Source organism: Terrapene carolina, unplaced genomic scaffold (genome assembly GCF_002925995.2).
Source record: "Terrapene carolina triunguis isolate 2854851 unplaced genomic scaffold, T_m_triunguis-2.0 Scaffold95, whole genome shotgun sequence".
Classification (NCBI taxonomy): Eukaryota; Metazoa; Chordata; order Testudines; family Emydidae; genus Terrapene; species Terrapene triunguis.
Genome location: NW_020664446.1, coordinates 35,568,515 through 35,596,451, shown reverse-complemented (window position 1 = coordinate 35,596,451; position 27,937 = coordinate 35,568,515). Strand labels below are relative to the sequence as shown.

The following is a 27,937-nucleotide window of genomic DNA, read 5'->3' as shown; positions in this document are numbered from 1 at the left end:
ACTCAGAATCACAAAACCTAAGATATACCATCCCCCATGCTCATCCTTTTTCCCTCATACTGTCCCCTTGCTGGACTCCTGCCTTTTCCCTCCCTCTCTATGGCTGAGTCCTAGTAGCTAAGCCCCTTAACAATTGCTAGCTCTCTAAGTATTAAAATAGTTTCTCCCCTTCTCACCCCCTCTTTAAGTTATTTAGGAGTGGGGTTCCTGGTGTGCAGAGCAAACAGTGAGTGGCTGGTGCTCAAATGGTTTAATCTGAATGGCTCAGTTGTGTCAATGACATGCCTAAGGCAGGAGTGCCTAGTTGAACAAAAATGGAGCTTCTAAAATTTTGAAAATCAATTAAAATTACTAACCCCTTCACCATCCCCTGGCCCTGATGCTTGGACTACTCAGCCTCTAGACCACACAGGGGACTTGAACACAACAAGCTGATGTGAAAATTCCCTGAGCATCCAAACATGCTAAATCCCACAAGGAGCACAGAGCAGGCCATTTGTACCAGAGCAAGCTTTTGAAACTTCTGGCAATACCATTTAGAACACAGAATGCAGTTAGTTAACAAGGGCCGTGTAAACATCTATTGCTAAACATGTATTTTAATAGAAAAAGGTGTCTAGTGCTGGCAGTTAGAAATCCCAGAAAATGCAAGTAACTGGAAATGGACCTGAGCTGGAATTATCTATAGCCTAACATTTTTACACTCTTGTGGTTCTCATGCTAGTTTGAAGAGTGAAATCCTACTCTCCTTTTGAAAGGTTGAAGAAGGAGGCAGAGGTAAGATGCAAGATACCAGCACAGCCAGGACATGAGAGTTACTACTGCCTAGGCACAATCATAACCACAGCCTACTGTGTACTTGGTTTTTGTTTCAGACTCATTAGCCATATCTTCCTGTTCACCCCACCTTCCTCTCTTCATTCCTACAGAGGGTGGTCACCAAGAAGCACAGCTGTGTTGCATGCAAGGAGATGCTGAGTCCCCCCTAACACCCGTAGCCTTTTTGCTTTTCCTCTCATCCTGATGGTTTCACTGTAGAAAGAACATGAGTTCTTTGCCTCAAGTATTGGAACTTCTATTTCTTATAGGTCAGTAGAAGTGGTGCCGCATGTATACTATCTAAACAAATTGGAAAGGACTGCCTAGGAAATGGTACTGCGGAAGGGATCTGGGGGTTATAGTGGATCATAAGCTAAATGAGTCAACAATGTAATACTGCTGCAAAAAAAGCAAACATCATTCTGGGATTTATTTGCAGGAGTGTTGTAAGCAAGACACAAGAAGTAATTCTTTCATTCTACTCTGCACTGATATGACCTCAGCTGGAGTATTGTGTCCAGTTCTGGGCACCACATTTCAGGAAAGAAGTGGACAATTAGGAGAAAGTCCAGAGAAGAGCAACAAAAATGATTAAAGGTCTAGAAAACATGACCTATGAGGGAAAATTGAAAAAAATTGGGTTTGTTTAGTCTGGAAAAGAAAAGACAGAGGGGACATGATAAGTCCTCAAGTACATAAAAGGCTGTTATAAGGAAGAGGATGAAAAATTGTTATCCTTAACCTTTGAAGATCGAACAAGAAGCAATAAGCTTAAATTGAAGCAAAGGCAACTCCTGATGTTTTCCCCTCCATATTGTGAAATCCTCCCTATAAGGGACTTGTAGGGCTTGCCATGGTAGCATGGACTAGTGGCAGCACAAAAGCATAGGGCATCTGTGTATCTATCCCCTATTCATCCCAGCTTAAACATATGGAATTCCAGCGTTCTTTTGTCACACAATGAGAAGGAAACTCCTTGAGTGGAAACCTGCAGTTGCCTTTACCCTGTGTGGTTGATTCCCATTTAAATAGCGTAAAAATTTCAAAGGACTGAAAATTCTAACATTTCTGCCAGAGAAGGGTGTGTAGGAATAGCATAGGCTGCCATTGTCATTAATAGGCTAGATTCTCAACTGGTATATGTTAGTTCCATTGATTTCTCCCAATTTAAACAGACTTCACTGGAGCTACACCACCTGAACAACTGGTCCTATGTCTGTAATACTTTGCTTTACAAATATCCATTTAAATTTTAAGATATATGCTCTCAGTTTACATAATGAACATATTTTCCTCTAGTGATGAAGTCCCAGCTGTGCACTCATGGACAATACTCACCTCCAGAGAGGCCCAATTGACTCCTCAGGTCATGACTTTAAACAATCTAGTCTCCAGTGAAGTGATGTTAGAGAAAAATGCTTCCAACTTGAAGATTCTAAGACTAAGGGGGCTATTTTCAATGGGCAATCACTTCTATTAATGATCGTAACTCATCTGTAATTTGTTAGCATCAATGACAACTAATGTTTACTAAGTTAACATTTCTAGCAACTTCTATTTTACAGAATGTAATTTAATCCTCCCCCTCCAAGTTTTGGGCAACTTAAATTTATTAATAGAAATACATGAAGATGAATGGAGCTGAAGGCTCTGTGATAGACTCTAGCTTTGTTTTCCTACCACTGCTGTGCTGATGTGACTGTTCCCTCTCAAGAGGGCAGCCTTCATTTGAACCCATGCTTATTTAGAAAGCCATTTAGCTTGATGACTGAATTGCATTGCAGTGCTCCAGAACAAAACAGCCTGGATTCAGGACTCTCCAGTGTAAACTCTGAGTAGAATTTCAAGAGTTAAAAATAGGAATAACTTTTAGGGATACCATGGTGCACTGCTTTTGTAGTCAGAAAATGTGTTTTGTCTTATATACAAGTTCTCCCTTCCAATGCACATGCAATCACCTCCCATAAACTTTAATATGCTCCCACAGGAGTGGTTAGAGGTTGCAAAAAGCGTAAAAACAGCATAAAGCATATTACAAGACTGTATGCTACCTGCATATGCCTGTGCTGCTAGAAGTGAGATAGTGTCGACTGATAAGTATGCACCAGAAGATTCAATGGTCATTAAACAAATACTACAACCACCACCTGTACTGTTCTGGTTTCTTGGTCTGTGTGCCAAGGATTTTGTCCCTATATTTTACTCTGAACTCTGAATTTCCTGGCTTTTTTCCAGTTATGCTTTTTTTAAAATAATTTTTGTATTGCCAACTTGTGCCATTGCAACACTATCAAATTGATAAATATAATGCAGTGTCAGTGAGATTTGTTTGGCTTATTAACATGACTCAGTTCCACTGTTTAGAAAATAGATTCTGCTCACTTTGGGTAAACCCCTCTGTTATCTAACCACATTGCAGAGATTGGCTAGTTCCTTTAAAAACTAGCCAAACAGTGGTATGGTACTTTTCCAATTCTAAAGTATCAATAAACTGTATAAATATTTGAAATTCCTGAAAACAAACCCTAGAAATTTTAGTTTATTACTAAAAAGCAACAAAGAGTCCTGTGGCACCTTATAGACTAACAAATGTATTGGAGCATAAGCTTTCGTGAGTGAATATCCACTTCGTCAGACGCATTTATTACTAGCTCAGTTCAATGGCATGATAGAAAACTTCCCAAAGTCCAGAACCCTTATTAGGGCCCAAACCTGCTACCATTTGTACCAATTGGAATGCTACTACTCTGAACAGTCTAACTGATGCAAGACAGAATAGTGACTGCAGTAAACATGTGCAAGATTAGATCTTTAGTGTTATATATTTAAACTTTAATGAACATGGCGACTCACATTAGAGCACACTCTGTCAAGTCATTCAAGTATATTGAATTCCACTATTAAATTGTGCTAAAGAGATTTGAAACTGAAATAAAATATTTTCCATTATACAGTAACTTCATTCATAATTTCAGGGAATCTAAGGGAAATTTTCGTTTACTTACTAATTCTTATTTTGAGATCTTTTATGCCAGTCCAAATGCCTGCCATCAGATGGAAACAGTACCTGGAAACTTTTCTGTTAGACTTCATGATCACATCTCTTTGCACTTGCCTCCAACTGTGGCAAATTCATTCAAAAGCAGTGTGATGATTTTCCACTCTCCCAGAAATATTTACAGTTTGCTCAAGTGATCCAATGTACTGCCTGTTCCAGCTATCTGAAGAACAGATAGGGATAGTTAAGTTTTGTCTATACCAGTGATTTTCAACCTTTTTTCATTTGTGAATTTTGAATGGATGTGCAGACCCCTTTGGAAATCTTAGACATTGTCTGCTGATCCCCGGGGTCCATGGACCACAGGCTAAAAAACTCTGGTCTATACCAGCAATTTGCTATCCTTGGCTATATTATTGCTGTCACTAGATGGCACTGTTATACATAGTCTTACAGGTTTTTTTAAGCAGGAGAGCAAATTTTTAGAAAATTGTAGGTTGTTGCTTTTCTTACTGAGTTTCTTGGGGAAGCGTAGGTGCCGAGCAGCAAAGGAAGTTGTTCTCTTCCTTAATCTAACTAGAGTTAACTTTTAGGGTAGAGTTGCTCTTTTGGACCCAGGGGTTTGGATTTGAGCTGAGACCCCTGAAAGAGGGAATTTCCTGCATGCTGTTTGCAACCACCTCTGGTCCAGGACCTTGTAAATAGGACAAGTTGTATGAAGAATATACCCAGCCTCTGCATTACTAATTTCTCCTCCATTGGGAAGTCATCATGCAAGTCTCCAAAATATGCTATTTCTCAAAGGGGCAATGTTTTTTCTTGTTGGTTTATATATGTGATGGTGTTTGCATTGTCTAACTATTCTCACTGATGCATGTAAGCCTTGGGTCATAGTGCAAAAGAATAAGTGACCACTTTAATCAAGAAGTGGTATCAACCACTTCCTGTTTTGTCTATGACTCAGTATTCCTCCCATGGGGAGGATTTCATGGGGGCACGTTGGGGGTGAGGCAAGAAGGGGGGAGCTCATGGGAATTTCTAACTAGTTTTTATCTTTCTACATTTATCAGAGGAAGTGTGGCAGACTGAGATAGAGCTACTCATTTCTGGAAATCCTTGGAGAATGGCTTCCTACAAGAGGAAATCTTAAAAATAACTATTTTAAAATGCAGGCAATAAAACATTTCAAAACTATAATCCCCAAAGAGCCTGCATTCACTGTTCTCTCATCAGTAGGTATTTCGTCATTGTTCCCCTGGTCCTGCTCATCACTGTGGATTCCATGGCGAGTCCTTATTACCTAAATACTTCCCATTATGACAAGAGTAATGCAAGATCTTTTGGGATAGGATAGGCACTCATATGATGTTATAAGAAGAAGAGGATGGATTTGCTCCTGGAAGCAAAATTTTCTGATGGCATAGCAAATTATAGTTTGGGACTGAAGTGCACCAGAGCTCAGAAGCAGCTGTGGCCAGTTTTTCCTTACATTAAAGGAGCATGCAACTGAAAAATTGTTTTAGCAGTTTAAGATTTGTGCAGGATTTGGGGGTCTTTTTTTAAAACCACCAGAACACAATGCATTTCTCACCCCTAACACCCCCCCCTTATTTCTTGCTGGAACTATAGTTTTAAAAGGTTTAACTATTGCATTTTAAAGGTATTGTGTATTTTGGTTCATTTGCAACTGAGATTTATTCTTAGAGGAATGGGGGTGAACAGAAATCATCTTTCAGCACCTACCAATGAAATTTTTGTATGCAAACTGAACTGTTAGAGAGCACTACTTGGGATCTTTAAAATTTATTTCCATACATATTGTTTGTATGTTCATAAGTGTTATTCTGTTAAAGACATAATTAGCCTTGAGATTTCTTTGCAATGGGCAATGTGTTTTCGTCCTACTTCCCACTGTAGCTATTATTCTGTTTATTTGGAGAACAAATAAGGTTGTGACACTCATCAATTTTCTAAGTTGTAAGACCCTATTCAGTTTATGGACTGAAAGCTTGTGTTATGTAATATGGACAAAGTTCTTATTCAGATATATACTAGCCTTAAATATTGTATTTATTGCTAAATACCTGAACAAAAGTAGTATGTAAGACTGGGTAGGTATCATTCAGATTAGATAGGACACCCCTATGTTCCCTCAAGAGCTACATTAGAACCCTGTTAAGAGAACAAAGTTAAAGAATCTGATCTTTAAAGTGAGGATGAGTTAACCAGGAAATTAGATAAAAAAACTAAACAGTAATCAATTTCAAAATGGTATTACATTCCCAGCTTATATACTTCTATTCAAGTAAAATTCTGACCTAGTCTTTTGAATTTTGTAAACAAATGTAGTTTATGTAGATATTGTCTGAGCTGCAGTGACCCAATTATCTGGTCAAAGGGCTGCATGGAACTGAGAGATAGGGTGAGTTAAAGTTTAACCTGCAGGGACTGTAAACCAAGCTGAGGCTGCTGAACCTTTGGAGTTTGATATGATGATTAGAGAATAACCAGAGTGACACGTCGCAAATTCCCCATAATCAAGGAGAACTTTTCCGGGTGGTGATCTCTGAAATTGCTCAGGTACAGTCCATGTTGTTTGGTTTTTCCATCTTAAGTTTCTAAAAAGAGGGAATATTGTTATCTAGCTAAAAGCAGCTTTCATCGCTATCTGCTTTACTCGGATTTGTAAGGAGTGTTTTAATTACAGCTTGCTTTCTTTCTACAAAGGAGCCATTGGGAAATTTTAATGCACATGTTAGAGAATATAGGAAGCACCCGCATTCACAATTTTCACATGTTCTGCTTATTTCTTGAGTTAATTTCTCTAACTCAGAAACAATGAGGGCATGAGCACTCTGGGAAGCTTACCACCACTGAACATCACAGGCTGTGCTAGATTGCTCATTGTTGTGTCAGACAGAAAAGTGCTGAAGTAGATATAGTAGTGACAACAGCTAGAGTCTGCACTTCTTGCTCTTGATCAGATTTCACATCAACTTATAGTCTTTATACCCCAGGCTCTTTAGCTGGTGACCCCCAAAGCTTTTGCAAGCCCCAGAAAGCAAGATGGGGCATTCAAAGAACTCCACCTGCCCAATGTTGCCATCATTTCTGTACGGATAGTGAAAAGGTGATCCCTTTTCCGAACAGGAGCAAAATGTGGTTGGTCGCTTTCATCTATTAAGAAATTAGACTGACAGGGAGAGAAGGGAGATTTTACCCAAGACAATTCACTTTTGAGTTGTTAAATCACAGCTTTCCATTGCTAATCATTAGGGACATTGGATCTTTTCACCAAGAAGCTAGGTATATCTCCCAAGAGCTATTTTTACAATATTTCTTCATCCTTTTATAAAATGTTACTCTCCATTTTATAGGCAATCACTGCTCCAAAATACCTGAGTTCATATACACAACTTCATCAAAACAGGGGGGAAAAGTATAATGTTTAATATATTAAGCTTCTCAAATTGTTTCTCCTTCCCCCCTCCCCCAAGATATATACAAGGCTTCAAAGATCACACATGTGGGTGTGAGGTTGACTTCTTTATTAAATGAATCAAAAGTCTTAGATTTTTTTTGATGTTTAAAATAAAAAGGGGAGTAGATTCAGTAACAAACTTTACCTTTAGAAGGAGTTTTTTGGCATGTTTATGGTTTTCTGTAATAGCGTTGTGTTGATTGTTTCTGTCATGTTCAAAAGCCCCAAACAATTGGTAATGAACAAATATTTAATTATGTGGTCTAAGATCTTTTTAAACTATATGCATAAGTTATTTTTCAAGAGTAAATAAGATATGTAAATAGAATGTGCACAAGCTTTTAGTTTATATTAATATTCATCTTGTAAAGAACCTGTGGACTGTAATCACTACCCACCACATTTGTGGCTTTTTTGAATAGCCTAAATGTAGTTTAGCTCTCTCCCCATTTTACTACCTCTATTGACACTGAGTAATAATCATTTTCATTATGACCATGTGAAGATAGATACTATATGTAAGAGTGTCAGAATTAAGCTTTGTGGTTGTACTGCTAATACAAGACCCAATTCTGCAAACACAACCAACCAAAGTGCTTAGAACCCTAAGTGTTTTCAGGACAGATATCACAGAGCCTGGGGGAAAACGAAACATTTCTGCTCTCTGGATTAATTGGAAAAAAATAGTTTAAGAAAGAATAATTTGTTAATGAAGAATCATAGCTGAGGCCTTAAAAGGGGGTGAAAGGTATCCTTAAAATTCCGGTTATGAACTGAATGGTTTCTCAAGTAAATATGCATTCTTAGTTAGTGAATTCAGTAGCTGTTTTCAAAGAATGCTATTCTTCACAAGCAGTGGTAGTGCTGTGAGTATGACAGCAAAATGGCCTTCATTAGATGTGTCTTTGAATGACTCAATATGTTCAAACAAGACACTATATTGATCTACACAGGATAAACACCATTTTGTTATCTTATTCATGGAAACAGTAACTAGGTTTCTCTAAAGAGCATTGCTAACATTCAAAACCTGAATGCAAAGAGTAGTATATTGGAAATGGAAATTTCCATCTGAGTAAGAAATTATTTCAAGGTATCAGCTGCTTTGTGGTAGACTGATCTTTGTACAGTGCATATTGAAGTGTCATAAGTACATAATTTGGGCATTGAGAACTTCTCTATCCAAAGCACATTCAATATTGTGAATTTATCCTTTCTCCCTGTTCAGTGCCACAGAGAACAGTCACATGACAAACTAATTGATTGATGCTGAGCAGTTGCACAGTAGTGGAGCCAGGTTTTGTAACTAAGAGGAGTTGGGGGAGGGGAGGAGATAGGCTGAATAATTGAAAAATGTGTTTGAAAAAGTACCATGCATACACCTAAAGGGCTCGGGGTGCGGGAAGGGAGACCATCCCCTTTGCCCCTCTGTTGGTTCTGCCACTGCAACAGCTACTCCCACTGACTTGCATATGTTCAGCTCCTCTCAGGACTTGGCTCAATATAATTTGATTTTTGAAATAGCAACATTTATATAGTGCCTTTCATCCTGAAAGCTCACAAAGTACTTTACAAACTCTGCCTTTCTCACTCTCAAGACTCATCACTTCACCTACCAAACTGCACTTATTTCTAAAAACACAAAAAGAGCTACACACCGTTTTAGGAAATGAAGTCTAGAGTACTGAACCATTTGAAGTTGCAAGGGGATTTCAGTAGGCAGAACACAACTATTCACATTGGAATTTGGGGTTTAACAATCCCAGTCTAACAAGAAGATACCTCTGAAGACCATGAGTGATCAGAACCTCATTGTCACACTTAATCTGAAAAATAGCTCTAATATTTTATATTACCACACCTATTTCCTCCTTTAAAATGAAGCACAATGTTCAGCAGAGCTTCCCCAAACCATCACCACTCAAAAAATTATACTCAAGGAGCAAGTGTTCCCTGAATGCTTATCGCCTCAGGAAAACATAGTAGATGAAAGATTCATAGTTTGTACACAGATACTATAGACGACTAGAGTAAAATGACATAAACAAAATAGTACTACAATAAACTTGGATTTTTCTTATTTTGGGGATTTATTATGCCTATATTTACATTTTCTTTTCAAAGTATTTTAACATAGTAAGGTGAAAGAAAATCATTTAGAAAAGAAAAAATATTAGAGCACTTGCCAAATGGGTGTAGAGGGTGGAATCAATCCAGTATTCCTGGTTCTGAGTCAGTGATAACTAGGAAATATATTTTCAACAGTGTGATGTCACAAATTTAACTTAACTACTTGAGTGATCACTGTTCATTAAGATGTATTTATAAACATACGCATTGATTTAATTGCAGTCATTAACAGCTTTTTAATGATGAGTACTGAAATTGGTTTTCCCCTGTTGCAATGTCCATTTCTTAACTGATTATTGGCTTCAGCAAGAAACAAGAGGGAAAGTAATAATTATCCCCTCAACTTCTGTGGCAGCAATTCTCCTTGATGCTGTCATGTTACCCAAGGTATACTCAGTAAGAGTAGGCCAGCGCAGGCTACAGTGGTAAGGCTGTATTCCTAGTAGTGTAGAATATGGTAATATTACACTGTTGTAGCATCAGATATTAATCCTGGGTCATTGTAGGTCCAACTGCTTGTGGGAACATGTTTTTATTTAATTTATAAATGCATTTTGTGGGAGTCATGGGAGTTCTGGGTTGGAAGATGTCCCCAATATACATGAAACAGCAAGAGCTAGAGCAAGGTTTAGGGGAGGATGATTCGTCCCTCACATGGCAGCTTGTCGAAGCACAAAGCAGAATAGAGGTTGGAAGGGACAAATTAGGGTTGCCAACCCTCCAGGATTGTCCCGCAGGCTCCAGGAATAAAAGATTAATCTGTAGTTAATTATTATATCATGTGATGAAACCTCAAGGAATATGTCCAACCAAAATTGGCAGTCCTAGGATGAATACTCCCACCCTGGTGTATGATTGGACTCCTATGATCTTTTTACTGTTCAAAAGCTGGTATTAGTCTACCAAAAACAGAAGCATCCATGAAGATATCACAAATGAAAATCTGGTCCAGCCATGCCAAAAAGTTTCCCTTTCCTCCTCCCCTCCATTTCCTTCTAAGTAATTGTAATAATTGTGAAAGGGCCCAGATTTCATGTAGACTAAGTCATAAAACAATCTTCAGATGCTAAAGAACTTGTTACTACTGGCCTGACAGGGCTTTGAACCAGTAACTTCAAAGGTGAAAAAGCTATAAGAGGAATTGACCATCTGCTGCTCTTCTTAGTCCCTTCTACTTTCTGAATTTTTAACCCTTCGTTCAGCAGTCAAGTAATGTTTTCTGGTAGATTACAAAACTGAATTACAAATCAATTTTCAAAAAATTATGTGTGAATTTAATTGGTTAAAAGTTAATCCACTATCGGTATATGGCACGGATAGTTTCTACCTATTGAAAGACACTATTTTTTTTTAAATCTTAACAGCAGCAACAAACCAAGTCTTTAGAACAATCAGAGTTTAAGAGGGCAATTGCATAACTCAGAGGTACCTACTTCCTATTTTGTTTGACATCCATTTTGAAGGATTTTTATAGCAGTCGGTGAAAATGTTATGTTGTGTATTAAGTTCAGAGATCATAATTTCTGCTTACCCCTCAGAAAGAATTTTAGGAAATGTTTTTGGAACTTGATAGGCAAGGATTTCCTCACAGGCTCCTTTAGAAAATCAATTAAAAATAGTCAACACCAGATTCCACAGTGATTAATACCTTGTGTTATCCTGAAAGTATCTCATCTGTTAGTTCGAACAGCTTGCTGAAAGTAGGTTTTTCACTGGAGTTCATGAACAGCTACTGACATACTGTGGTCTAAACAAATTGATCCAATCCAAGGATTTAAAAAAATAAAATCAATAAAAATAAGGGTAATCGTGATTTCACATATAATGAAAGCCATTTATTTTTTGCTAGTATAGCACAGTGCAAAAGCTGCTGCCAGCATTGTACATACCTCTCAAATCTGAAGCAGGATTGAGTGTTTTGGATGGTGGTTATATGTTACAGTATATACCTATTATAAATTCTACAGTAGTCTTCAACATATCAGATCAGTATAAATACATATCCATTACATTAAAGAACAGTCTGAAATTCACTGCTGTGCAGACTGTCAGCATAATGCCCTTACATTGCATAAGTTACCAAAACACACAGTAATCTCTAAAGGAGTGTGACAATACCAAACAATCATAAATCCATACTATGTGCATTTTTTTACCAGATAATATACAGTCAGAGTAAAGTCTTCCCACCAGACAAATGTTTCCAAAGAGAGGCTGAAATGACTGGACTTTAGTAAATCATTTACTTTCAGCTGCTATAGTCACCAAAAAGCAAGTTACAACACAAGCTGGTTTGCTTCTGCTACCTTAGGAGAAATAGTAAATTTCAGTACTGGGTATCTTTGAGATCAGTTAATTTACAATTTTAATTGTAAATATAATTTTTAAATTGATAAGGTATAAATTAATGTTCTCAGAGTACAGCACAAAAGATCACAACCAAGAAGCAAATGTCATGAAAAATGTATCATCTTTTATAGGTAATAAACAAGCTACTTCCAGCTGAGAGATTCCTGGAAGTTTTGAAAACTGATCATGTCACATGTATCATGTCTTACAACAATAAATATAGTAACTTGTAGAATATTTAGCAGAGTGCAAAGAAGGAAAGCATGTTTATCAGATACTAATAAATGGTTAAACAAAAGTGAGAATTGCATAGCGCTGTACATTTTAAGGGATTATTATGATGATTACTCGGACCTCCTTTCTAACACAGCCCAAAGAATTTCACCCAGAAATTTCTGCCATATTTTGTGCTTGAGCGATAGCACATTTTTGTACACATCACATCTAATCTTGATTTAAAGACTTCAAGTGATGAATAATCAACTGTATCCCTTGGTAAGTTGTTCCAATGGTTAATTGCCCTCAGTGTTAAAAATTTAACACCTTAAATTAAGGCTAGACATATTTTCACCTTCCAGACACTAGATCCTGTTATGCCTTTGCTACCTAAAAGAGTGCTCTACTGTCAGAAATCTCCTCATATTGGTGCATCTAGACCACGAAGACATCATCTCTTCATTCTTTCTTTGAAAAGCCAAATAGAGAGAATTTCTTAAGTCCTTTACTGTAAGACAAATTTTCCAGACCTCAAATCATTCTCGTAGCTCTTTCCTGAAAACATTTTGCAGTTATGAGAAAATGGTGAAGAGAGTTCATACAGTAAAGTACTTATAGCATTCTGGATACTTGGATTCAATGTATTATTGAATTCATGCCTGAGCAGAAGGCTAATACAGACCTGTACAGCATTCAAGTGGGCAAATGTGAATTCATTCATGGGAACCTACATGGGATTTCGGAAATGTACAGATCAGGAGCTGGGGCTACTTCATACCACATTAACTGAAAAAAAGGCTGTTACAGTAGTTCTCTATCTAGGTCACTGCAGAGGACAGAGACAGCACTAAAGTAACAACCTGAAAAATTCAGCTGCTATGGAAACACACTTGTGCAAGTGACTCATTAGAATGCAACAATTCAGCTTGCCTCACTCACAGATTCCAGTAGGCCTACCAATACAAGTAAGGCAAGTGGGGTTTGACCTGTGATCTTTACATCTAGATAAATATATTTCCTAATGTAGTCTATGATACACATCATAAAAAATATGACTCAGCCATAGCAGAGGAGTACACAGTGCAGTTTGTGCACCATGGTAGCCTTCGTTGTCCCTAATATTCATTCTGCTACATTCCATGTCAGTTCCCTGGCATACGTTACACTGGCTGCTTGCTAATGGTCTCAAAAGGACCAATGTCAGATTGGAATCAGCTGGGCATAAGAAATCCCTAGCCATATCCTTTATCCTGTCAGCAGGGAGTGAGGGTAGGAAAGAATCCATTATATAACCTTTTTGCCACTTGCTGATTGCCCTACACAAATTAAAAAAAAATCCTTCATTAGATAGCACTTGATTTATATGATAAACTTCACAATCGTTTAGGGCAAAAATACAGAGCTATTTACCGCAGTGGACAGTAGAGGCCTGATACAGGGAGGTGTCTGAATAACATTTGATATTACTGCTAAAGGGGTTTTGCTCTGTGATCACAGCTGGGTATGGACGGGAATATTGCTCAACTGATTTTGGTCATACCCCATAGTCTTCCACTGTGGAATTCTTCTTGGACCATTTGGTTTCATCTCTGTTCCTCTTCAGTTTTTATATATTCCTTAATGAAAAATTTGGGTGTAGGGCATCGCTGTTATACTAATCATAGAATCATAGAACTATAAGGGACCTTGAGAGGTCATCTAGTCCAGTCCCCTGCACTCATGGCAGGACTAAGTGTTATCTAATGGTACTTGCCTCCAGATCTTGAGCGGGACATTAGCTGTTATGGCAACTGTATCATAGAAATCCATGATTTGATGGCTCAATTAGTTGTGTATGAGCACCAGCAAGATCAAAATTAGCTTGGTTGGACTGGGCAAGAACTGTGATGTGAGTACTATTTCCCTAGCCTGCATTGTCTTTGAGAAATTATTTGGGTAGCCTGGAACCTGGGCATAACTTCTGACCAGTGGTTGATGCAAGGCCATCTGATGTCAGGCATGACTAGGGCTCAGGTACATTTTTCATACTTTGAAAATCAAACATTGTCGCTAGCTAGTGGAATCTGACTTAAAGTCTTTTAGCTAACATTAGATTTTGTTTTGCAGCTTTGTTTTCTGTGCTATGCTAGTAAAATCTGCTTATTTACCATAATGGAAATCAACCCAGACGAAGTTGAAACCAGTCACTTATGAGGCACCTCAGACAGGAGCGGAAGTCAGACAAAGCTTATCAGAAGTGATTAAGAGTTTAAGATCTGGTTGAGAGAAAAAGGGAGTTATGATTCCCATCGCCAAACCGCACCTGAAATGTGGTTATGGGAAGATCCCTCACTTGGGTAGGAGGTGGGCCAGAGATTGTTACGGCAATGCCTAGATAAGTTTTACTATTTCCCTGAACAGTTAGCAACTATACAATAACTTTCAATGTACACAATATATATAGGATATCCCAGTCCCGTAAGGTGGTGCATATTTTCAACAGGAGTTGAGGGTCCTCAGAGTTTCAGAAGATGAAGCCTTTAGCAGCCCATAGGTGTGTGGGTGTTTTCTAACAATACCACTTGTTGCCTTGTGAAAAGAAAATGCAATAGTAAAACCACAAGAAGTGCCAGGAGTACTCAAGAGCAGTATCTTTTTTTTTTTAATTGTATTCCTTTAAGTGGTCATTGATTAGCTGTTGACTTTTGAAGCTAGAGAATATTACACACAAAAATTAGGTTCTTCATTTTTAGAATAAAATCATCAGCGCGTCTCATTTATTTCTCCTTTTCAACTTTATAAATCAAAAAACTTCTATTCTTGTTACAGGTCTGACCCACATATTGGTAAGTAAGGACAGGAATTTAAAGAGACTTTGAAAGCTGGACTTCTTGCATTACAAATTATATTTCATATCTGTTATGGAGATGTCCATAGAAGTAACATTTCTGATGCGTTCTAAGAGGGTTTTGCCATTGACTTCAGTAGAAACAGGATCAGGGCTTAAAGCAGTATAACAAAGTTGTGAAGTCAGGTCATGCATGGGTCATATTGGCAACTAATGAGTAGCCTTTGGGCCTCAGCTTTGAAATATATTACACATTTCCTTGTAGTTTTCACAAAAATATTTCATAGCAAGTTAATTGCAATTCAGATAACTATTTTTAAAAAATCAAAGCAATAAATATATACCAGCTTCTGTAACAATAATATGTGCCTATAAAACAAGCAATAATTAGGCTTTAGTTGATTTAAAAGAAGACATTCTCTCTGTAATTAGAGGTGGAAAAGACCTATTATATTGTCTAGTCCATCACCCACACAGTGCACATTAGTGGTAATTAAGACATTACAAGGAATGAAAGACAAAAATGCAGGGAAACAGAATAGATATCCCAAGTGGCCCAACCCTATGTGATAAATAGTTCAAGTGTACAGCATTACAGGGACTATCATCATTAAGTTTTATGGTAGATAATGAAAACTGTAAATAAATCTAACAACAGACCAAGAGCTACAAAACAATAAGATCTGAAAACAAAACTAACTGTACTGAATGTCAGTGAAGATTTTAGAGCCAGGTAGTTTTTATGCTTTTTATCAACACCTTAAAGAAGAGGAGTCCATTTACTTATACAATGAACACATAAAAAAACTGATCATGAGTTCTTTAGACCTCAGTTCAGTACAATTATGTGACCCAATTTCTACTCAAAAATCCTCCAGGCGAAAATCTGCCTTTCATTCAATTACTCCAATAGGAATGTTTCGCATGCATTTGATAGCACAATTTGGCCACTAAACTTAAGAGACAACTCAGAGTGATACAGTCTTCTGTACATTATGTAATTTCCTTTAGCTTCACAGTTAGAGAGTTAAGTAAAACTGAACACAGCTCATTAATGTAACAATGTTCTGAGGTACGTATCACTGGTTCCACTTTAAATCACAAGTGCAATTTTAAACACATTATAATTAAAGCCCACCCTCTAAAATCTTTACAGATCAACTCAACATGGCAGGAAAAAGGGAGAGCAGAAATTATAAATACAAAATGGTCAAACTAAAGAGTGAGTGAAGAGAAATGCCACTTTTGGAATAAAAAAAGATTGCTTTTAGTCAAATAGCTATATACACATATCTGTAGCTATAGTGACGACATTTTGCATGACATTAAGTTCTCACTGAAGGACACACCCTAGCAAAGGTCGAGTTACAGGATTGAGGCCCAAATTAGTATGCAAGGTCACATGCATGCATTTGACTTAATGCACTAAGAGATATCCCCTTGATTTCAGATCAAGCACATTCACTTGTCTTTGCATCTCCAGGCTCTTATTCTGTAATGGTGGGACCCTTAGATAGCAGGTTGTGTCCAAGTACAGATATTTATCAAGCAGCAGCTCAAGGAAGAGATGTCAACTATAACCATTCACATCTCAAGTGCCTTTAAAAAAAATTGAGAACTAGCTTAGAAGAAATACAATACTTCATAGTCCTTCACTGTAAAGTGTGACACGTAAGGCTCGTATTATTAGAGTAACAAACTAGAGAGAACACATGCCACTGCACAGTGACTGGGACAACTGCAATGGCAAAGCACCAAGGCACTAATTCAGTCCAACATTACTGAATTTTTAATTCTCCCCTGCTGCTCTCTCTGAGGTCTGCTTTAGTCCCAGTCATCAGCAAGTGGCCTAGCAGCATGCTAGCCACTTCCTAGTTCAAAAATGTGGTCTTTCTCAATGAACCCCAAAACAATACACACTATAGCAAGTGCAAATCAAATAACTTTGGCCTTAGAGAGAAAATTAATGGATAAAGGTTTATTTTTATGTATATAGCACAATTTCTTCTGGGTTATTTGTTTTTAGCCCTACAAAAAGCCCTCCTTTTTCTCTACCCCACTCCCTCTGGGCTAGTTTGGTGCATAAGACGTGTGTAATAAAATGCTTCATACACAAACAGTTCTGGTGTGCTGAGGAGAAGTACAGTAGAATTTTATGGGGCACTCCAAAAATGGCATATTTGTAGCTTTCATACAACTGTGCCTTTGACAATGTTTTGAGATTACATATTCTTAATTAAAATTAATTTACAAGGTGGTTCTTGCTTTTTGTTTTCTTCCTTCTTTCTATTGCAGGCAATATTCTTTTCTTCTCCCTTTTTAATGCCTGTCTTTCCCCAGCCTGATTTCTCCTTTTCATTCCCTTCCTCCATATTCTTTCATTCTGTCCCTCCCTACCCCCTATGCTCATCGCTCACATGGCCACTCAGATGTAGTCACTGCACTCAGTCACTCTCACAGGTGCCCCAATTTCTCATTCTAACACACTTAAACAGGTTACCCAGTTTCACTCATTTTGGTGCTTCCTATCAGACAAATTTACTCACTTTAAAGCAGCAGCAGGTTGGTTGGTCTCTGCTGCTCTTTCTGGTGTTTCTATTATACGTTACATTGATGACAGCAGCAACTTGCAGCGGAATACGGGACTTCTAAGAAAGAGCAAGGGTTAGAGCAATGTGGCCCCCAAAATACCATACACAGTTTTTTTAAGACTAAAATTTGTCATTTATTCACCCTACCCCTTGCTTTCCTGAAAAGTGGGGTTAAAGCAATGATTTCAGCCCTGCCTTAAAAAATATTAAGGAGTAAACAGATGAAGTGCTATACAAAAGGTAGCTACTGTGAGACATTTTAGTGTTTATCTGATAGATTGAAAGTAATACTGGAAATTATTTTAAGTGTGCAGGGTTGGGATGTTTTACACTCCATGTGCTGTATTAGCTTTGCACTAAACAATCCTGTTTAGTTGTCTTTTTGGACTTTGGTTCTGCATATATGTACTTAGATACTTTGTTTTCCAAAGCTGTCACAAGGACCCTGATCCTACAAACATGTCAACAAATGCTCAACTTTAAATATGTGATTTAGTGTCATTTAGTTGAATGGGATTATTCACATACATAAATCTAAGTGATTGCAGGATCAACACCTACGTTTGTCAGAATGCACAATGGCACACAATAGTTTTGGGCCCGGCACTATTCAGTATTGGACAACTACATTTTTGCAATTCCTAACACTCAGCATTTCCAGACCCTCTTTGCATGTTCAAATACTATCAATATATACAAATCCAAACTTTTGGGCACATTTAAGCTTTGTCATTAAAAATTGTTCAGCCTGGAATTGTTACCTGAAATTTGGGATGCACAAATTTATAGGTCAGTGAAGCCACTTTTAAAAGTTGGCCCTTTACCAGTATGTGACCCAATTCAAAGTGGTTAAAAACTAAGCTTTACAGATATTTCAGCCAAAATAACCCTTGCTAAATTGTAAAATTGTTCTTAAAATTTGAGATGGCCCAGAGCTAAAATGCTGAACCCAAACATCCCTGCACTCTAAGCTTGTTCAAAATCTTAACTGGGGTACAGATCTGAAGTCAGATGGTCCAGATCCCATAAACTGCTCTGCATGAGCTCTGTGCAGAGGCTCATTGGCTTTGATAGGGCTTAATGTTGATGTGACGGTCCACCGACCAAAAGCAACTTAGCGTGTTGGGGCCCAAAATGCTATGTTTACACCTCTCAGGGTATGTCTACACTACGGGATTAATCCGAATTTAGATAATTCGAATTTGGGAAACAGGTTGTATAAATTCGATTGTGCGCGGCCACACTAAGCACATTAATTCGGTTTTTAACTACATTAATTCGGTGGTGTGCGGCCACACTACCCCATTTATTTTAATGACATTAATTCGGTGGTGTGCGGCCACACTAACCCTAATTCGAATTAACAAAATCGATTTTGGCGCTACTCCGCTCGTCGAGGTGGAGTACAGAAATCGATTTAAAGCGCCCTTTAATTCGAACTAAATGGCTCTGTTGTGTGGACGGGTGAAGGGTTAATTCGAATTAACGCTGCTAAATCCGAATTAATCCCGTAGTGTAGACCAGGCCTCAGTGATGGGTTGTTCAAAAGCTAGAGCTGGATCTAAAGTCTTGTCCCTTCTCTGCATAAATGTAAAGGGGGAGGTCACTTTCCTTTTTGTCCTGTTGTTTTTCTGACAAAGTTATCTCAACTTACTTATTTAGGGAGAATGAGTCATGTAAATATCCTCAGTAAAATGGACTTTCTCCTCCTAGAAAAATTAATTCACTTAATTTATCTTAAATTTGATTGCAGCGAGCACCCCTAATTAACCTGATTTTTTGCTGATAATCACTCACAATGGAATCAAATCAAAAATCGGGGGATGGATTGACCGGCACACAGAAAGAAGCTGCTCTCCGTGCATTAATTCAGCGCACAGGATATAGTTTGATACAGGTAAGAATGTGTGATCACGTGCTTGAGTGCTATTTTTTGCATAGTATCTAATTTTAGCTTTAATTAAGTAGTTGTGTCAAGGGCTTGAGTGGTAAATATTTAACAAGGAAACTTTCCTTCTTTGTTGGTTCTCTTCCCTTCTCTCAGTTGTGTATGTCTGAAAGATGCTTTATTTTAATAAGTAAGACTGAATTCTTCCATTGATTTTTTTGTTACACTGTAGCCAGTCATGATAAGCCAACCAAAAACCTAGAGCTGAATGTCTCTGAATCTCAGGGAAGTTTTGGATTGCAATCTGAACTTCACAGCTGCACTTTATCTTTATAAGATACCAAAGCAAATCCACTATCGCAATGTCCGCGCTGTGGGGACTATAGTGGCATAGCCAAGGTGTTGTAGCTATACTGGCTTAACCCTGTAGCCCACAGCAATTGAAGAGGTTTTTCCATCATCATAGGAACACCCTTTCCGAAGCAATGATAGTGAGGTCAACAGAAGCAGACTTCCATCAGTCTAGTTGCATTTATACCAGGGGTTAGCTACAGCACTCGGAAGTGTAGCTTTTTCACAACCAAGAGCCCTGTAGCTATGTCCACCTGACTCAGAAACCCTTTGTACTTTAAAAGTGTTTAGATCCAGGTCTGAATTTGACATCCTGGGACCATTTTTAGTCTCTAAATATTAAGTATTTCATTTCTCTGACATAGGAGAGAGATTATTTATCAGCCTTAATAATCAGATGTTTGTTTAAAGTCTGTTTGAGAAGGTCTCAAAATTGGAGACATCTTTGTTTATTTTTACAAAATTTATAGCAGGCAGGGGAGCCCTTCAAAAGGCAAATTATCCATCTGTATACTGAATTTTGGACTCTTCCTCAAAACAAATGTGACCTCAACATATTTCATTTTTAAATGCAATAGAAAATTAGCAATACTATGAAATAATCTGGTAAATTCTAAGGGAATATAATTGCAAATGGTAATGAGAGTGAATTTTATGGAGTTTACTAAGGCTCAGATCCTTAGTCCCTCAGTTGTTAGGGCCAGAAGTATGGTAGGCAGCACAGCAGCCCAAAGAGGCAGTTTTGGTCTAAAAGGAACCTGGAGCTACCAAAACTACAGGGCAGACAATTAAAATAACAAAAATACAGTGTGTTTACGTAGCATATAAAGCTGTGTTCACACACTATAGATAAGCAAGCATTTGGGTTTGCTGCATTTTAACATTGTTATCTACTATACTTTACACAGAGTGAGATAAAAATAAATACATCTGCTGTATTTATATTCTGCATTAGTTTCTTTATCCCAGTCTTCTTTTCTCTTTCTTACCTTCATCTGTATTTTTCAATATTTGATTTACCTCCATTTTCAGTTACTTCTTCTCTTCTTCCTCTGACACTTTTCTCTTTGCTTCCCAGGTTCTTTGTCCCTTTGTCCCACCCTGCCATTTTCAGAGTTTATCCTATTTCTCCTTTCACCTGTTCCTTTCCTCACATTCTCTGGGGTTTTATATTAAACTCATCACCACAGTATCCACGTAGCTGCTCTCTTAGCTTGCCTCTTATCCCACCCTCACTCTCCCCACTGCTCACTCACTCAACTGCAAAAAGGGAAGGGGACTTAGGAAAACAGTTCTTCCTCCTTCCACCTACTCTGTGGAGAGCTGAGAATTGGGTCGGAGTACTTTTTCCTTCTTTCAACCCATGAGGTGAAGACCTTGCTGACTGAAATAGGTTTTTTCCCCTCTGCTGAGTCATCCCATTGACTTACAAATACATTAACACAATGACCTAATTAAAAGAAAAGGTTTTGTTTTTCCAGTACTTCGTTTTGCAGTGGCATGGTAAATCTTCTCAAGCCTTTCTCATCTGAATCTACTTTGGGTCAGGGTTTTTTTCAAATTCCTTTTACTTAGCCTCTCTTGAATAGATCCTGCAGGATCCATAGGCATGCACTACATAATAATCACAATTAAGAATGTGACAAAACTGAACAGATTTATCTCACCTTGGCTATACAAAATGAATCAATAGAAGTTCATATATCACTCAGCAGAATTACATCTTCAGGGACAGGAAATGGTGTTTAACGTTGCCAGCTTCAATGTTTTAAAATTTGATACTGCAGGAATTCACTCCTGAATGAAAGTACTGTTATGACTCTCCCATTATGCTGAAAATGTTTACAGTAAGAATGATAATGGATAATTTACTACTACATCTGTCCAAGTGATAATCCATAGACAATAGGCTGGAAGAGACTTCTTGGTCCCTTGTCACTTATATTCCTAATTAGTTTCCCTTCACGATCCTAATCAGTTTCACTTTGCTGTGCTCTCTCACTATGTAAGGAGCTTGAAACAGTTTCTGTCTTTATTAAATAGTTTAGGCTTAGAATGACTTCAGAGGGCAAATGACTAGAGAATTAGTGCTGTCTACACAGCAAGCCAGGGTGTGAATCTACTGTGCACCAGCTTGTCATGCAGTAACTCATTGTGTGGACACTGCTGTAGCTTAGTAAAAGTCCCACCCTCTCTTCTTCCAAATACCTCCTAGAAACATAATTCTTCCAAGAGCAGATATGTAAGCTTGCTTCTTTGTTCTGTACCGTAAGAAGCTCACCAACTACCAAAATCCAGTATAAATGTAATAATTAATAAATGTTTCTGAGCAGTAGGCAGATTGTTGAAAACATGTACTTTTGTTGAATGTGTTACTAGGTTAGAACCAAAACTAACATATGATCTGCTGGGTGCACCTGTCATATCAGATTTAGAAAAGCTGTTGGACATTGACTTTTTAAGCCAACTCAAACATTTGAAAAAATGTTGCTCCAAATAACTGAAGTCAAAACACTCATCTCTCCGGTACTCTAACGTATGTTGTTTGTGACCCTCAGAGAAACTCTCTACAAACTGGTCATCTCTCAAATACATCAGGAAACTGCCATTAGCCACTGTAGAAGGCACACAGGAGCTGATCTTGTTCTTATTGAAGTTGATGGGAGATTTTTTTATTAACTTTACTGGAGCTGGATTATGACACCTGGTTGCTTTCTGAAGCGCATAAAACACTAGTAAATTATAAACTTTGACTCTGTAAAGGGAGATTGATGCTAGGCAGGCAATGTTTTAGCCTATGGCAGGCTGGCATCCTTGTACAAAACATCATGTTATATTAAACACTACAGCATCAGAAAGGTAGTATTTGACTAGGGTCTATCCACATAGTTCAACTTTAAGTAAACAAAGATAGGTAACATTTTAGCAAATATTGAGTGACTTCATTGGGCATTGGATCATGTCTTAATGAGGGACATTTGCACAAAGACATTGTTTCAGATGGCAAGAGCTGAAAAGAAGGATGTTATTGAATCAGGATTCTATGAAGGGACAGATAGGATGCCAGTGTTAGATGAGCAGAGAGGCCAAGTGGGGAGGGGGGGAGAATAGAAAGAAAGGCACTGTTATGCAGATAAGTCCATGGAGAGTTATAGAAACAAATAAGGCAATTTTGAGAGATTTCTGTTGATTCCATATATTTTAAAATACGTTTCCTTTCTTTGATGTAGGAAAATGGACAAAGAAAGTACGGAGGTCCACCGCCTGGCTGGGATGCCCCGCCACCGGAGAGGGGCTGTGAGATTTTCATTGGGAAATTACCCCGAGACCTTTTTGAAGATGAACTTATCCCATTATGTGAAAAAGTAATGTTTTACATTGAAGAGAATTTCCTCCTCTTGTACCATACACATGTTCCTGATAAAACTGTGTTCAGAAAGAAGGCTGCATTTTCAAAGACCTGGAACATGAAATAACAAATGGAAAATTGAAATGCATATAATTCTAATACACAAACATTAGCAACTATTATTGTGTGTGTGTACATTGCTAGGTGTATAACCCATCGTACTTCTGTGTTTGGTGAGGCTACTTGTATAGTTTGCTCCTGTTACCTACATCTGTTCTGAGTCTCACTTTCTATTACAGGGCTAAGCTGTATGCTTATACTTGTCTGGAGCTACGGAAATGTGGGGGTATAGAGCAGAAGCGCTGAGCAGAGGTGCTCTGACGCATGCTATCTGCACAGGGCTGATACAAGCAGAATGCCTCCGGGAGCACTGGGCAGAGAAAGCGTGCTATAGCATTCCTTCCACCTGATTTTGGGAGGAGCAGCATGCTCCTTCAATGACTCCTTCCAGATCCTAGCAGGTGTGTAGGGCCCTTAATGTGCCCCATCCTGTCTAACGACCCCAACTGGACCATGAAACACTACAGGTTATACCCAGCCTTCACTGATATCTACATGCAGCCACTGTAATTGTATGTGTGATAGTCACTCACATATTTTTTTCACGCACAAGAAGGGAGCAGTTTAAAAGCATGAAAGTAGTACCAGCCACACAATCATTTGATTAACCTAAGTCACCACATAATTACATTATTGTAACACTTCTGCTCCCCCCCCCCCATTTTTTTTTATCTCTACTCTTTGTTGCATGAGTTCCAAAATTAGAATGTATGCTCCCTGAAGCAGGGACAACATAGGTGACATCCTGGCTCCAGTGAAGTCAGTGGTAAAACTTGCATTGACTTCAGTGGGGTCAGGATTTCACTCCATGTCTTATTTTTTGTAAAGTGCTTAGCACACCTTAGGTACTTGATAGTAATGGTTATATCAGGGCATACCGTGCCCTCCCTATCACTAATGGTAATCACATTCCCAAATATGGAAGCTCCCAAAAGTTTGTCCTCATCCTCCTGCAGCACTGCTGTCTTCACTGCCATCCTTAATTCTATATGGAAAGAGAAACATCCCACCAACGGTGGCACAGAAGAAAGTTTGGTCAAGTGAGGTGCATATATTGACTTTGAGAACAGGCTGATGCTGTGTGACTTTGGAGCCTCCAGTCCTTTTCTTTCATAGCACAGACTGAAATTAAATATTTAAAAACAAAGAGCAAATCAGTGCAAGAAATCATTACAGTGACAACTGCACAGTAAGGTTCCTGAGGCACACATTGGAACTCTGGTACTGTGTTATCAGATGGTGTGAACAGAGGTCATTTACCTTGCTAAAGAGAGCTGAAGTGCTAACTCAGCCCTAACTGTCCCTTAAACATATGTTGCCTTTATTTATTCTGACTTCATTCATGGGTCAGAAAACAGTTCTCAAGTAAAATAGGTTCTGGCTGATGGTCACATTGATGGAGATGTTCAAACAACTCTGAGGTGATATGCACACAAGACACAGTCAGGGAAATAATCAGCTTTGTGTAAATAGCTTCTGTGCTGTTGGTGAAAGTTTCCTTTCAGAATGGGTTATTGATTTTTCTTTTCATTTACAGATTGGTAAAATCTATGAAATGAGAATGATGATGGACTTCAATGGAAACAATAGGGGATATGCCTTTGTAACATTCTCTAATAAACAGGAGGCTAAGAATGCAATCAAGCAACTTAATAACTATGAAATTAGGTAAGCATGAGTGGTATGTTCATATAAAGTTGAAATCAAATGATGCATTACTCTGTTTTATTATACATTGTGTATTTTTCCTGAGACTTGCAAAAGGATTATGTAGTTATCTAAACCTTAAAATCACACCATCCATTGTTCCCTTGTACAATCAGTCAGTTTCCCATTCATGAAAATACACTTATAATTAGTTAGTTGGAAATTTCCTGCTGAAGTGTTTAAAAATGGTTCAGACCTATAGAAATGTCTTTAGATCATTCCAAAACATTTTTTATTTTGTTTTTAAAAATTATAGATATCATAGTCAGAAGGAACCTCAGGAGGTCATCTAGTCCAACCCCCTGCTCAAAGCAGGACCAAGCCGCAGATCCCTAAATGGCCCCTTCAAGAATTGAACTCACAACCTTGGGTTTAACAGGCTAATGCGCAAACCACTGAGCTATCCCTAATTAGCTTAAATTTTAAAACTGCCATTTCAAACTAAAAAAATCAAACTTTTCATTGCTAAAGTGTGAAAATGAAATGTTTTAAGAATTTCAAAACTTTTTTCAACATTTTTAGTTGAAACAATCTGTCCAAACCAACCCTCTCCTGCAAAGTTTCCATTTTGATAAATCTGCATTTTCTAACAAAAATGTGTTTTGTCAAAAAATTCTGGATCAGCTTTACTGACAACCCTCTTTTGGCTCCTGGGGAGGCAGGAGGAGCTGCTGACTAGCCCATCCTGAGCTTTGTGGGGAGTTGTGGACTGAGCAGGGAGCCTTCTTAAATTCACAGAGTATGAGTGGGGCATCATGCTAACGCCCATGAGGGATTGGACTTTCTGATGTATTATTTAAGGCTGGCTGGGGATGGAATTTGGAGGCTGTCTAGGAAAAGAAGAGCCTTTTAAGGCTTATGGGGAAGGAAGCTGTAACTCTCCAAAAGCCCTCCAGAGGGGCTGGGGACAAGAGGAGGTAAAATGGGAATGAATGAAGGAGTCTTCATTCCCTGGGGCTCTGCATGGAGCACAGAGAGAAGCAGGAAGCACCCAGAGAGAACAGGGATTAGCACTCCCTATGGCCTGAATCATGCAGGCTGGAGAACAGTGAGAGGTAGAGAGAGGTGTTTCCCCAGGCCCCCAGTTGTGCTGACCCACAGGCTGACTATGATTTCCCAGTTAGCTGACACATTGGTGAACATGATTTGTCCTGGTCTATAATGACTGTAAATCACAGTCAGCATCATATTAGCTAAACACAATTCTTCACTGTTGTGCTCATCAATGGTACAGTTCTGGGGTAAAAACAACCCTCAATGGCTGGCTGTGGAAATAAACACCTAGGAAGTTAAAGATTAAAATTTATTTCTCCCAAAGTCTCAAATTATTTCCAAGCAATATATTCTCAAAACACTGATACCTGCCTGCAGCTCCAATTTCACCTTCAAATTTGCTGTGTGTGAACATTCAAAATCAATTCTGAATATATTCCTTTTTGTCTGGCAAAATTGCTGACTGAGTGTTGGATGGAGTACACTGCTCAAATGGATTGGTTTGATATGTTTTAAACTGTGTTTTTTGGAAAGATGAGGCTTGTGGTTTCTCAAAGAACTGAGCCTGATTCATTACAAACTGGAACTGTTGTTTGTATGCAGGAATGGACGACTCCTAGGGGTTTGTGCCAGTGTAGACAACTGCCGTTTGTTTGTAGGAGGAATCCCAAAAAACAAGAAGAGAGAAGAAATTTTAGCAGAGATGAGGAAAGTCACAGACGGGGTCATTGATGTCATTGTGTATCCCAGTGCAGCAGACAAAGCAAAAAACCGTGGCTTTGCTTTTGTGGAATACGAAAGTCATCGAGCAGCAGCAATGGCAAGAAGAAAACTGCTACCAGGTTTGTTTGCAGTGTTGGTCATGCAGCTTCCTTCACCATGGCGCTTCACGAGGTCATTTAGCATTAAAGAAACCAACAGCAAACACTGACATTTTTCAGCTTTCCTATTGCCTGCCTGCCCAGCTGCTGGAGAGGCATAAAGCCTAACCACTGAGCTTCTTCACTTCTCCCCAGCTCCAGGGCCAGCCCGGCAGAGAGACGGGATACTTAGCCTCTACAGCCCTGGAGTGGGAGGGAGGGGTTGAGTCTCCCCACCAGCTGATTGTCCAGTCTCGGAACTTGGGGGAACACTGGGAGGCAGAGTCAGGGAGCTCAGTCTTGGTAGCCCCCCAGAAAGCTCTGTCAATTGGAAAGAGCCTTCTAAGGGGGCGGCTAGGGAGCCATCATTTTGATCATGAGATTTTGGGGCAAAATTTAAATTTTCCCATGGAAAGTTTTGATTTTGAGAGAAAGGCATTTTCAATCAGAAAAATCATTCCAACAAAAATTTCCCAGCCAGTTCTACTGTAATGGAAAGCATAATGTGATCTTTGCCACCATCACATTGTTAACACTGCTTGTGTGTTACACCCTTTTCCCCTTCCTACGTATATCCTATCTATTTATATTGAAAGCTCTTAGCGAAAGGGACTGTCTACTACTCTGTGTTTTGTACATTGCCTAGCACAAGGGGACCACATTCTTGGATGGTCCCTAGGCACTACCATAATAAACAATCATCATTACAGCAAGCACTTATATAGCAGTTATCGCTTCAGGAGTTCCACTGATGGGGATTGACCTTTCCCCAGCCACTGCCACCCTCTTTTGGGGCAGCGCTGGCAGCTTACAGGCCTCCTGAAAGAAGGGAAGGTGTGTCTGCTGGACTTACAACTGCCAAGGCCCCAACTCAGTGTCTACGCCATCTTCCATTTGCAGAGTCTCCTGGACTGAATTTGTCCCGGTAAATGATTATTACAGCTGAGTACTACTACTTTGCACCATTATAGTCCCTTTTATTTGTGCATTAAGTGACTTGCCCAAGACCAGATAAGTTATTTACTGAGCCAGGAATTTAACCCTGTATTCCTGTCTAATTTCAGATGCATCAATTTTATGAAATTACCTTTATATAATACAAAGACACCCAACACATACACATGCATGTACTTTATTATATACATCAAAATCCGCTGCAAAAGACAATGCTTTTGCAGTTAACACAGGCCAAATTAACCTGCATTATACAGCAGATTGTTTAGTGGAATTCAGTGGAATTGGCCCTGGTAGGTCATTT

At 38.6% G+C, this 27,937-nt stretch overlaps 1 protein-coding gene across 1 annotated transcript in view; it reads left to right on the top strand.

Moving 5' to 3' along the window:
* Positions 1-6,313: 6,313 nt before the first annotated feature.
* Positions 6,314-27,937, top strand: part of A1CF (APOBEC1 complementation factor) — a 44,525-nt gene continuing 22,901 nt past the window's right edge. The window contains exons 1-5 of the mRNA XM_029911379.1: positions 6,314-6,397; positions 19,165-19,308; positions 22,881-23,015; positions 24,657-24,787; positions 26,423-26,661. Of these exons, the coding sequence (XP_029767239.1) occupies positions 19,210-19,308; positions 22,881-23,015; positions 24,657-24,787; positions 26,423-26,661 (604 nt within the window). The 5' untranslated portion in view covers positions 6,314-6,397; positions 19,165-19,209. The remainder of the gene's footprint in view (positions 6,398-19,164; positions 19,309-22,880; positions 23,016-24,656; positions 24,788-26,422; positions 26,662-27,937) is intronic.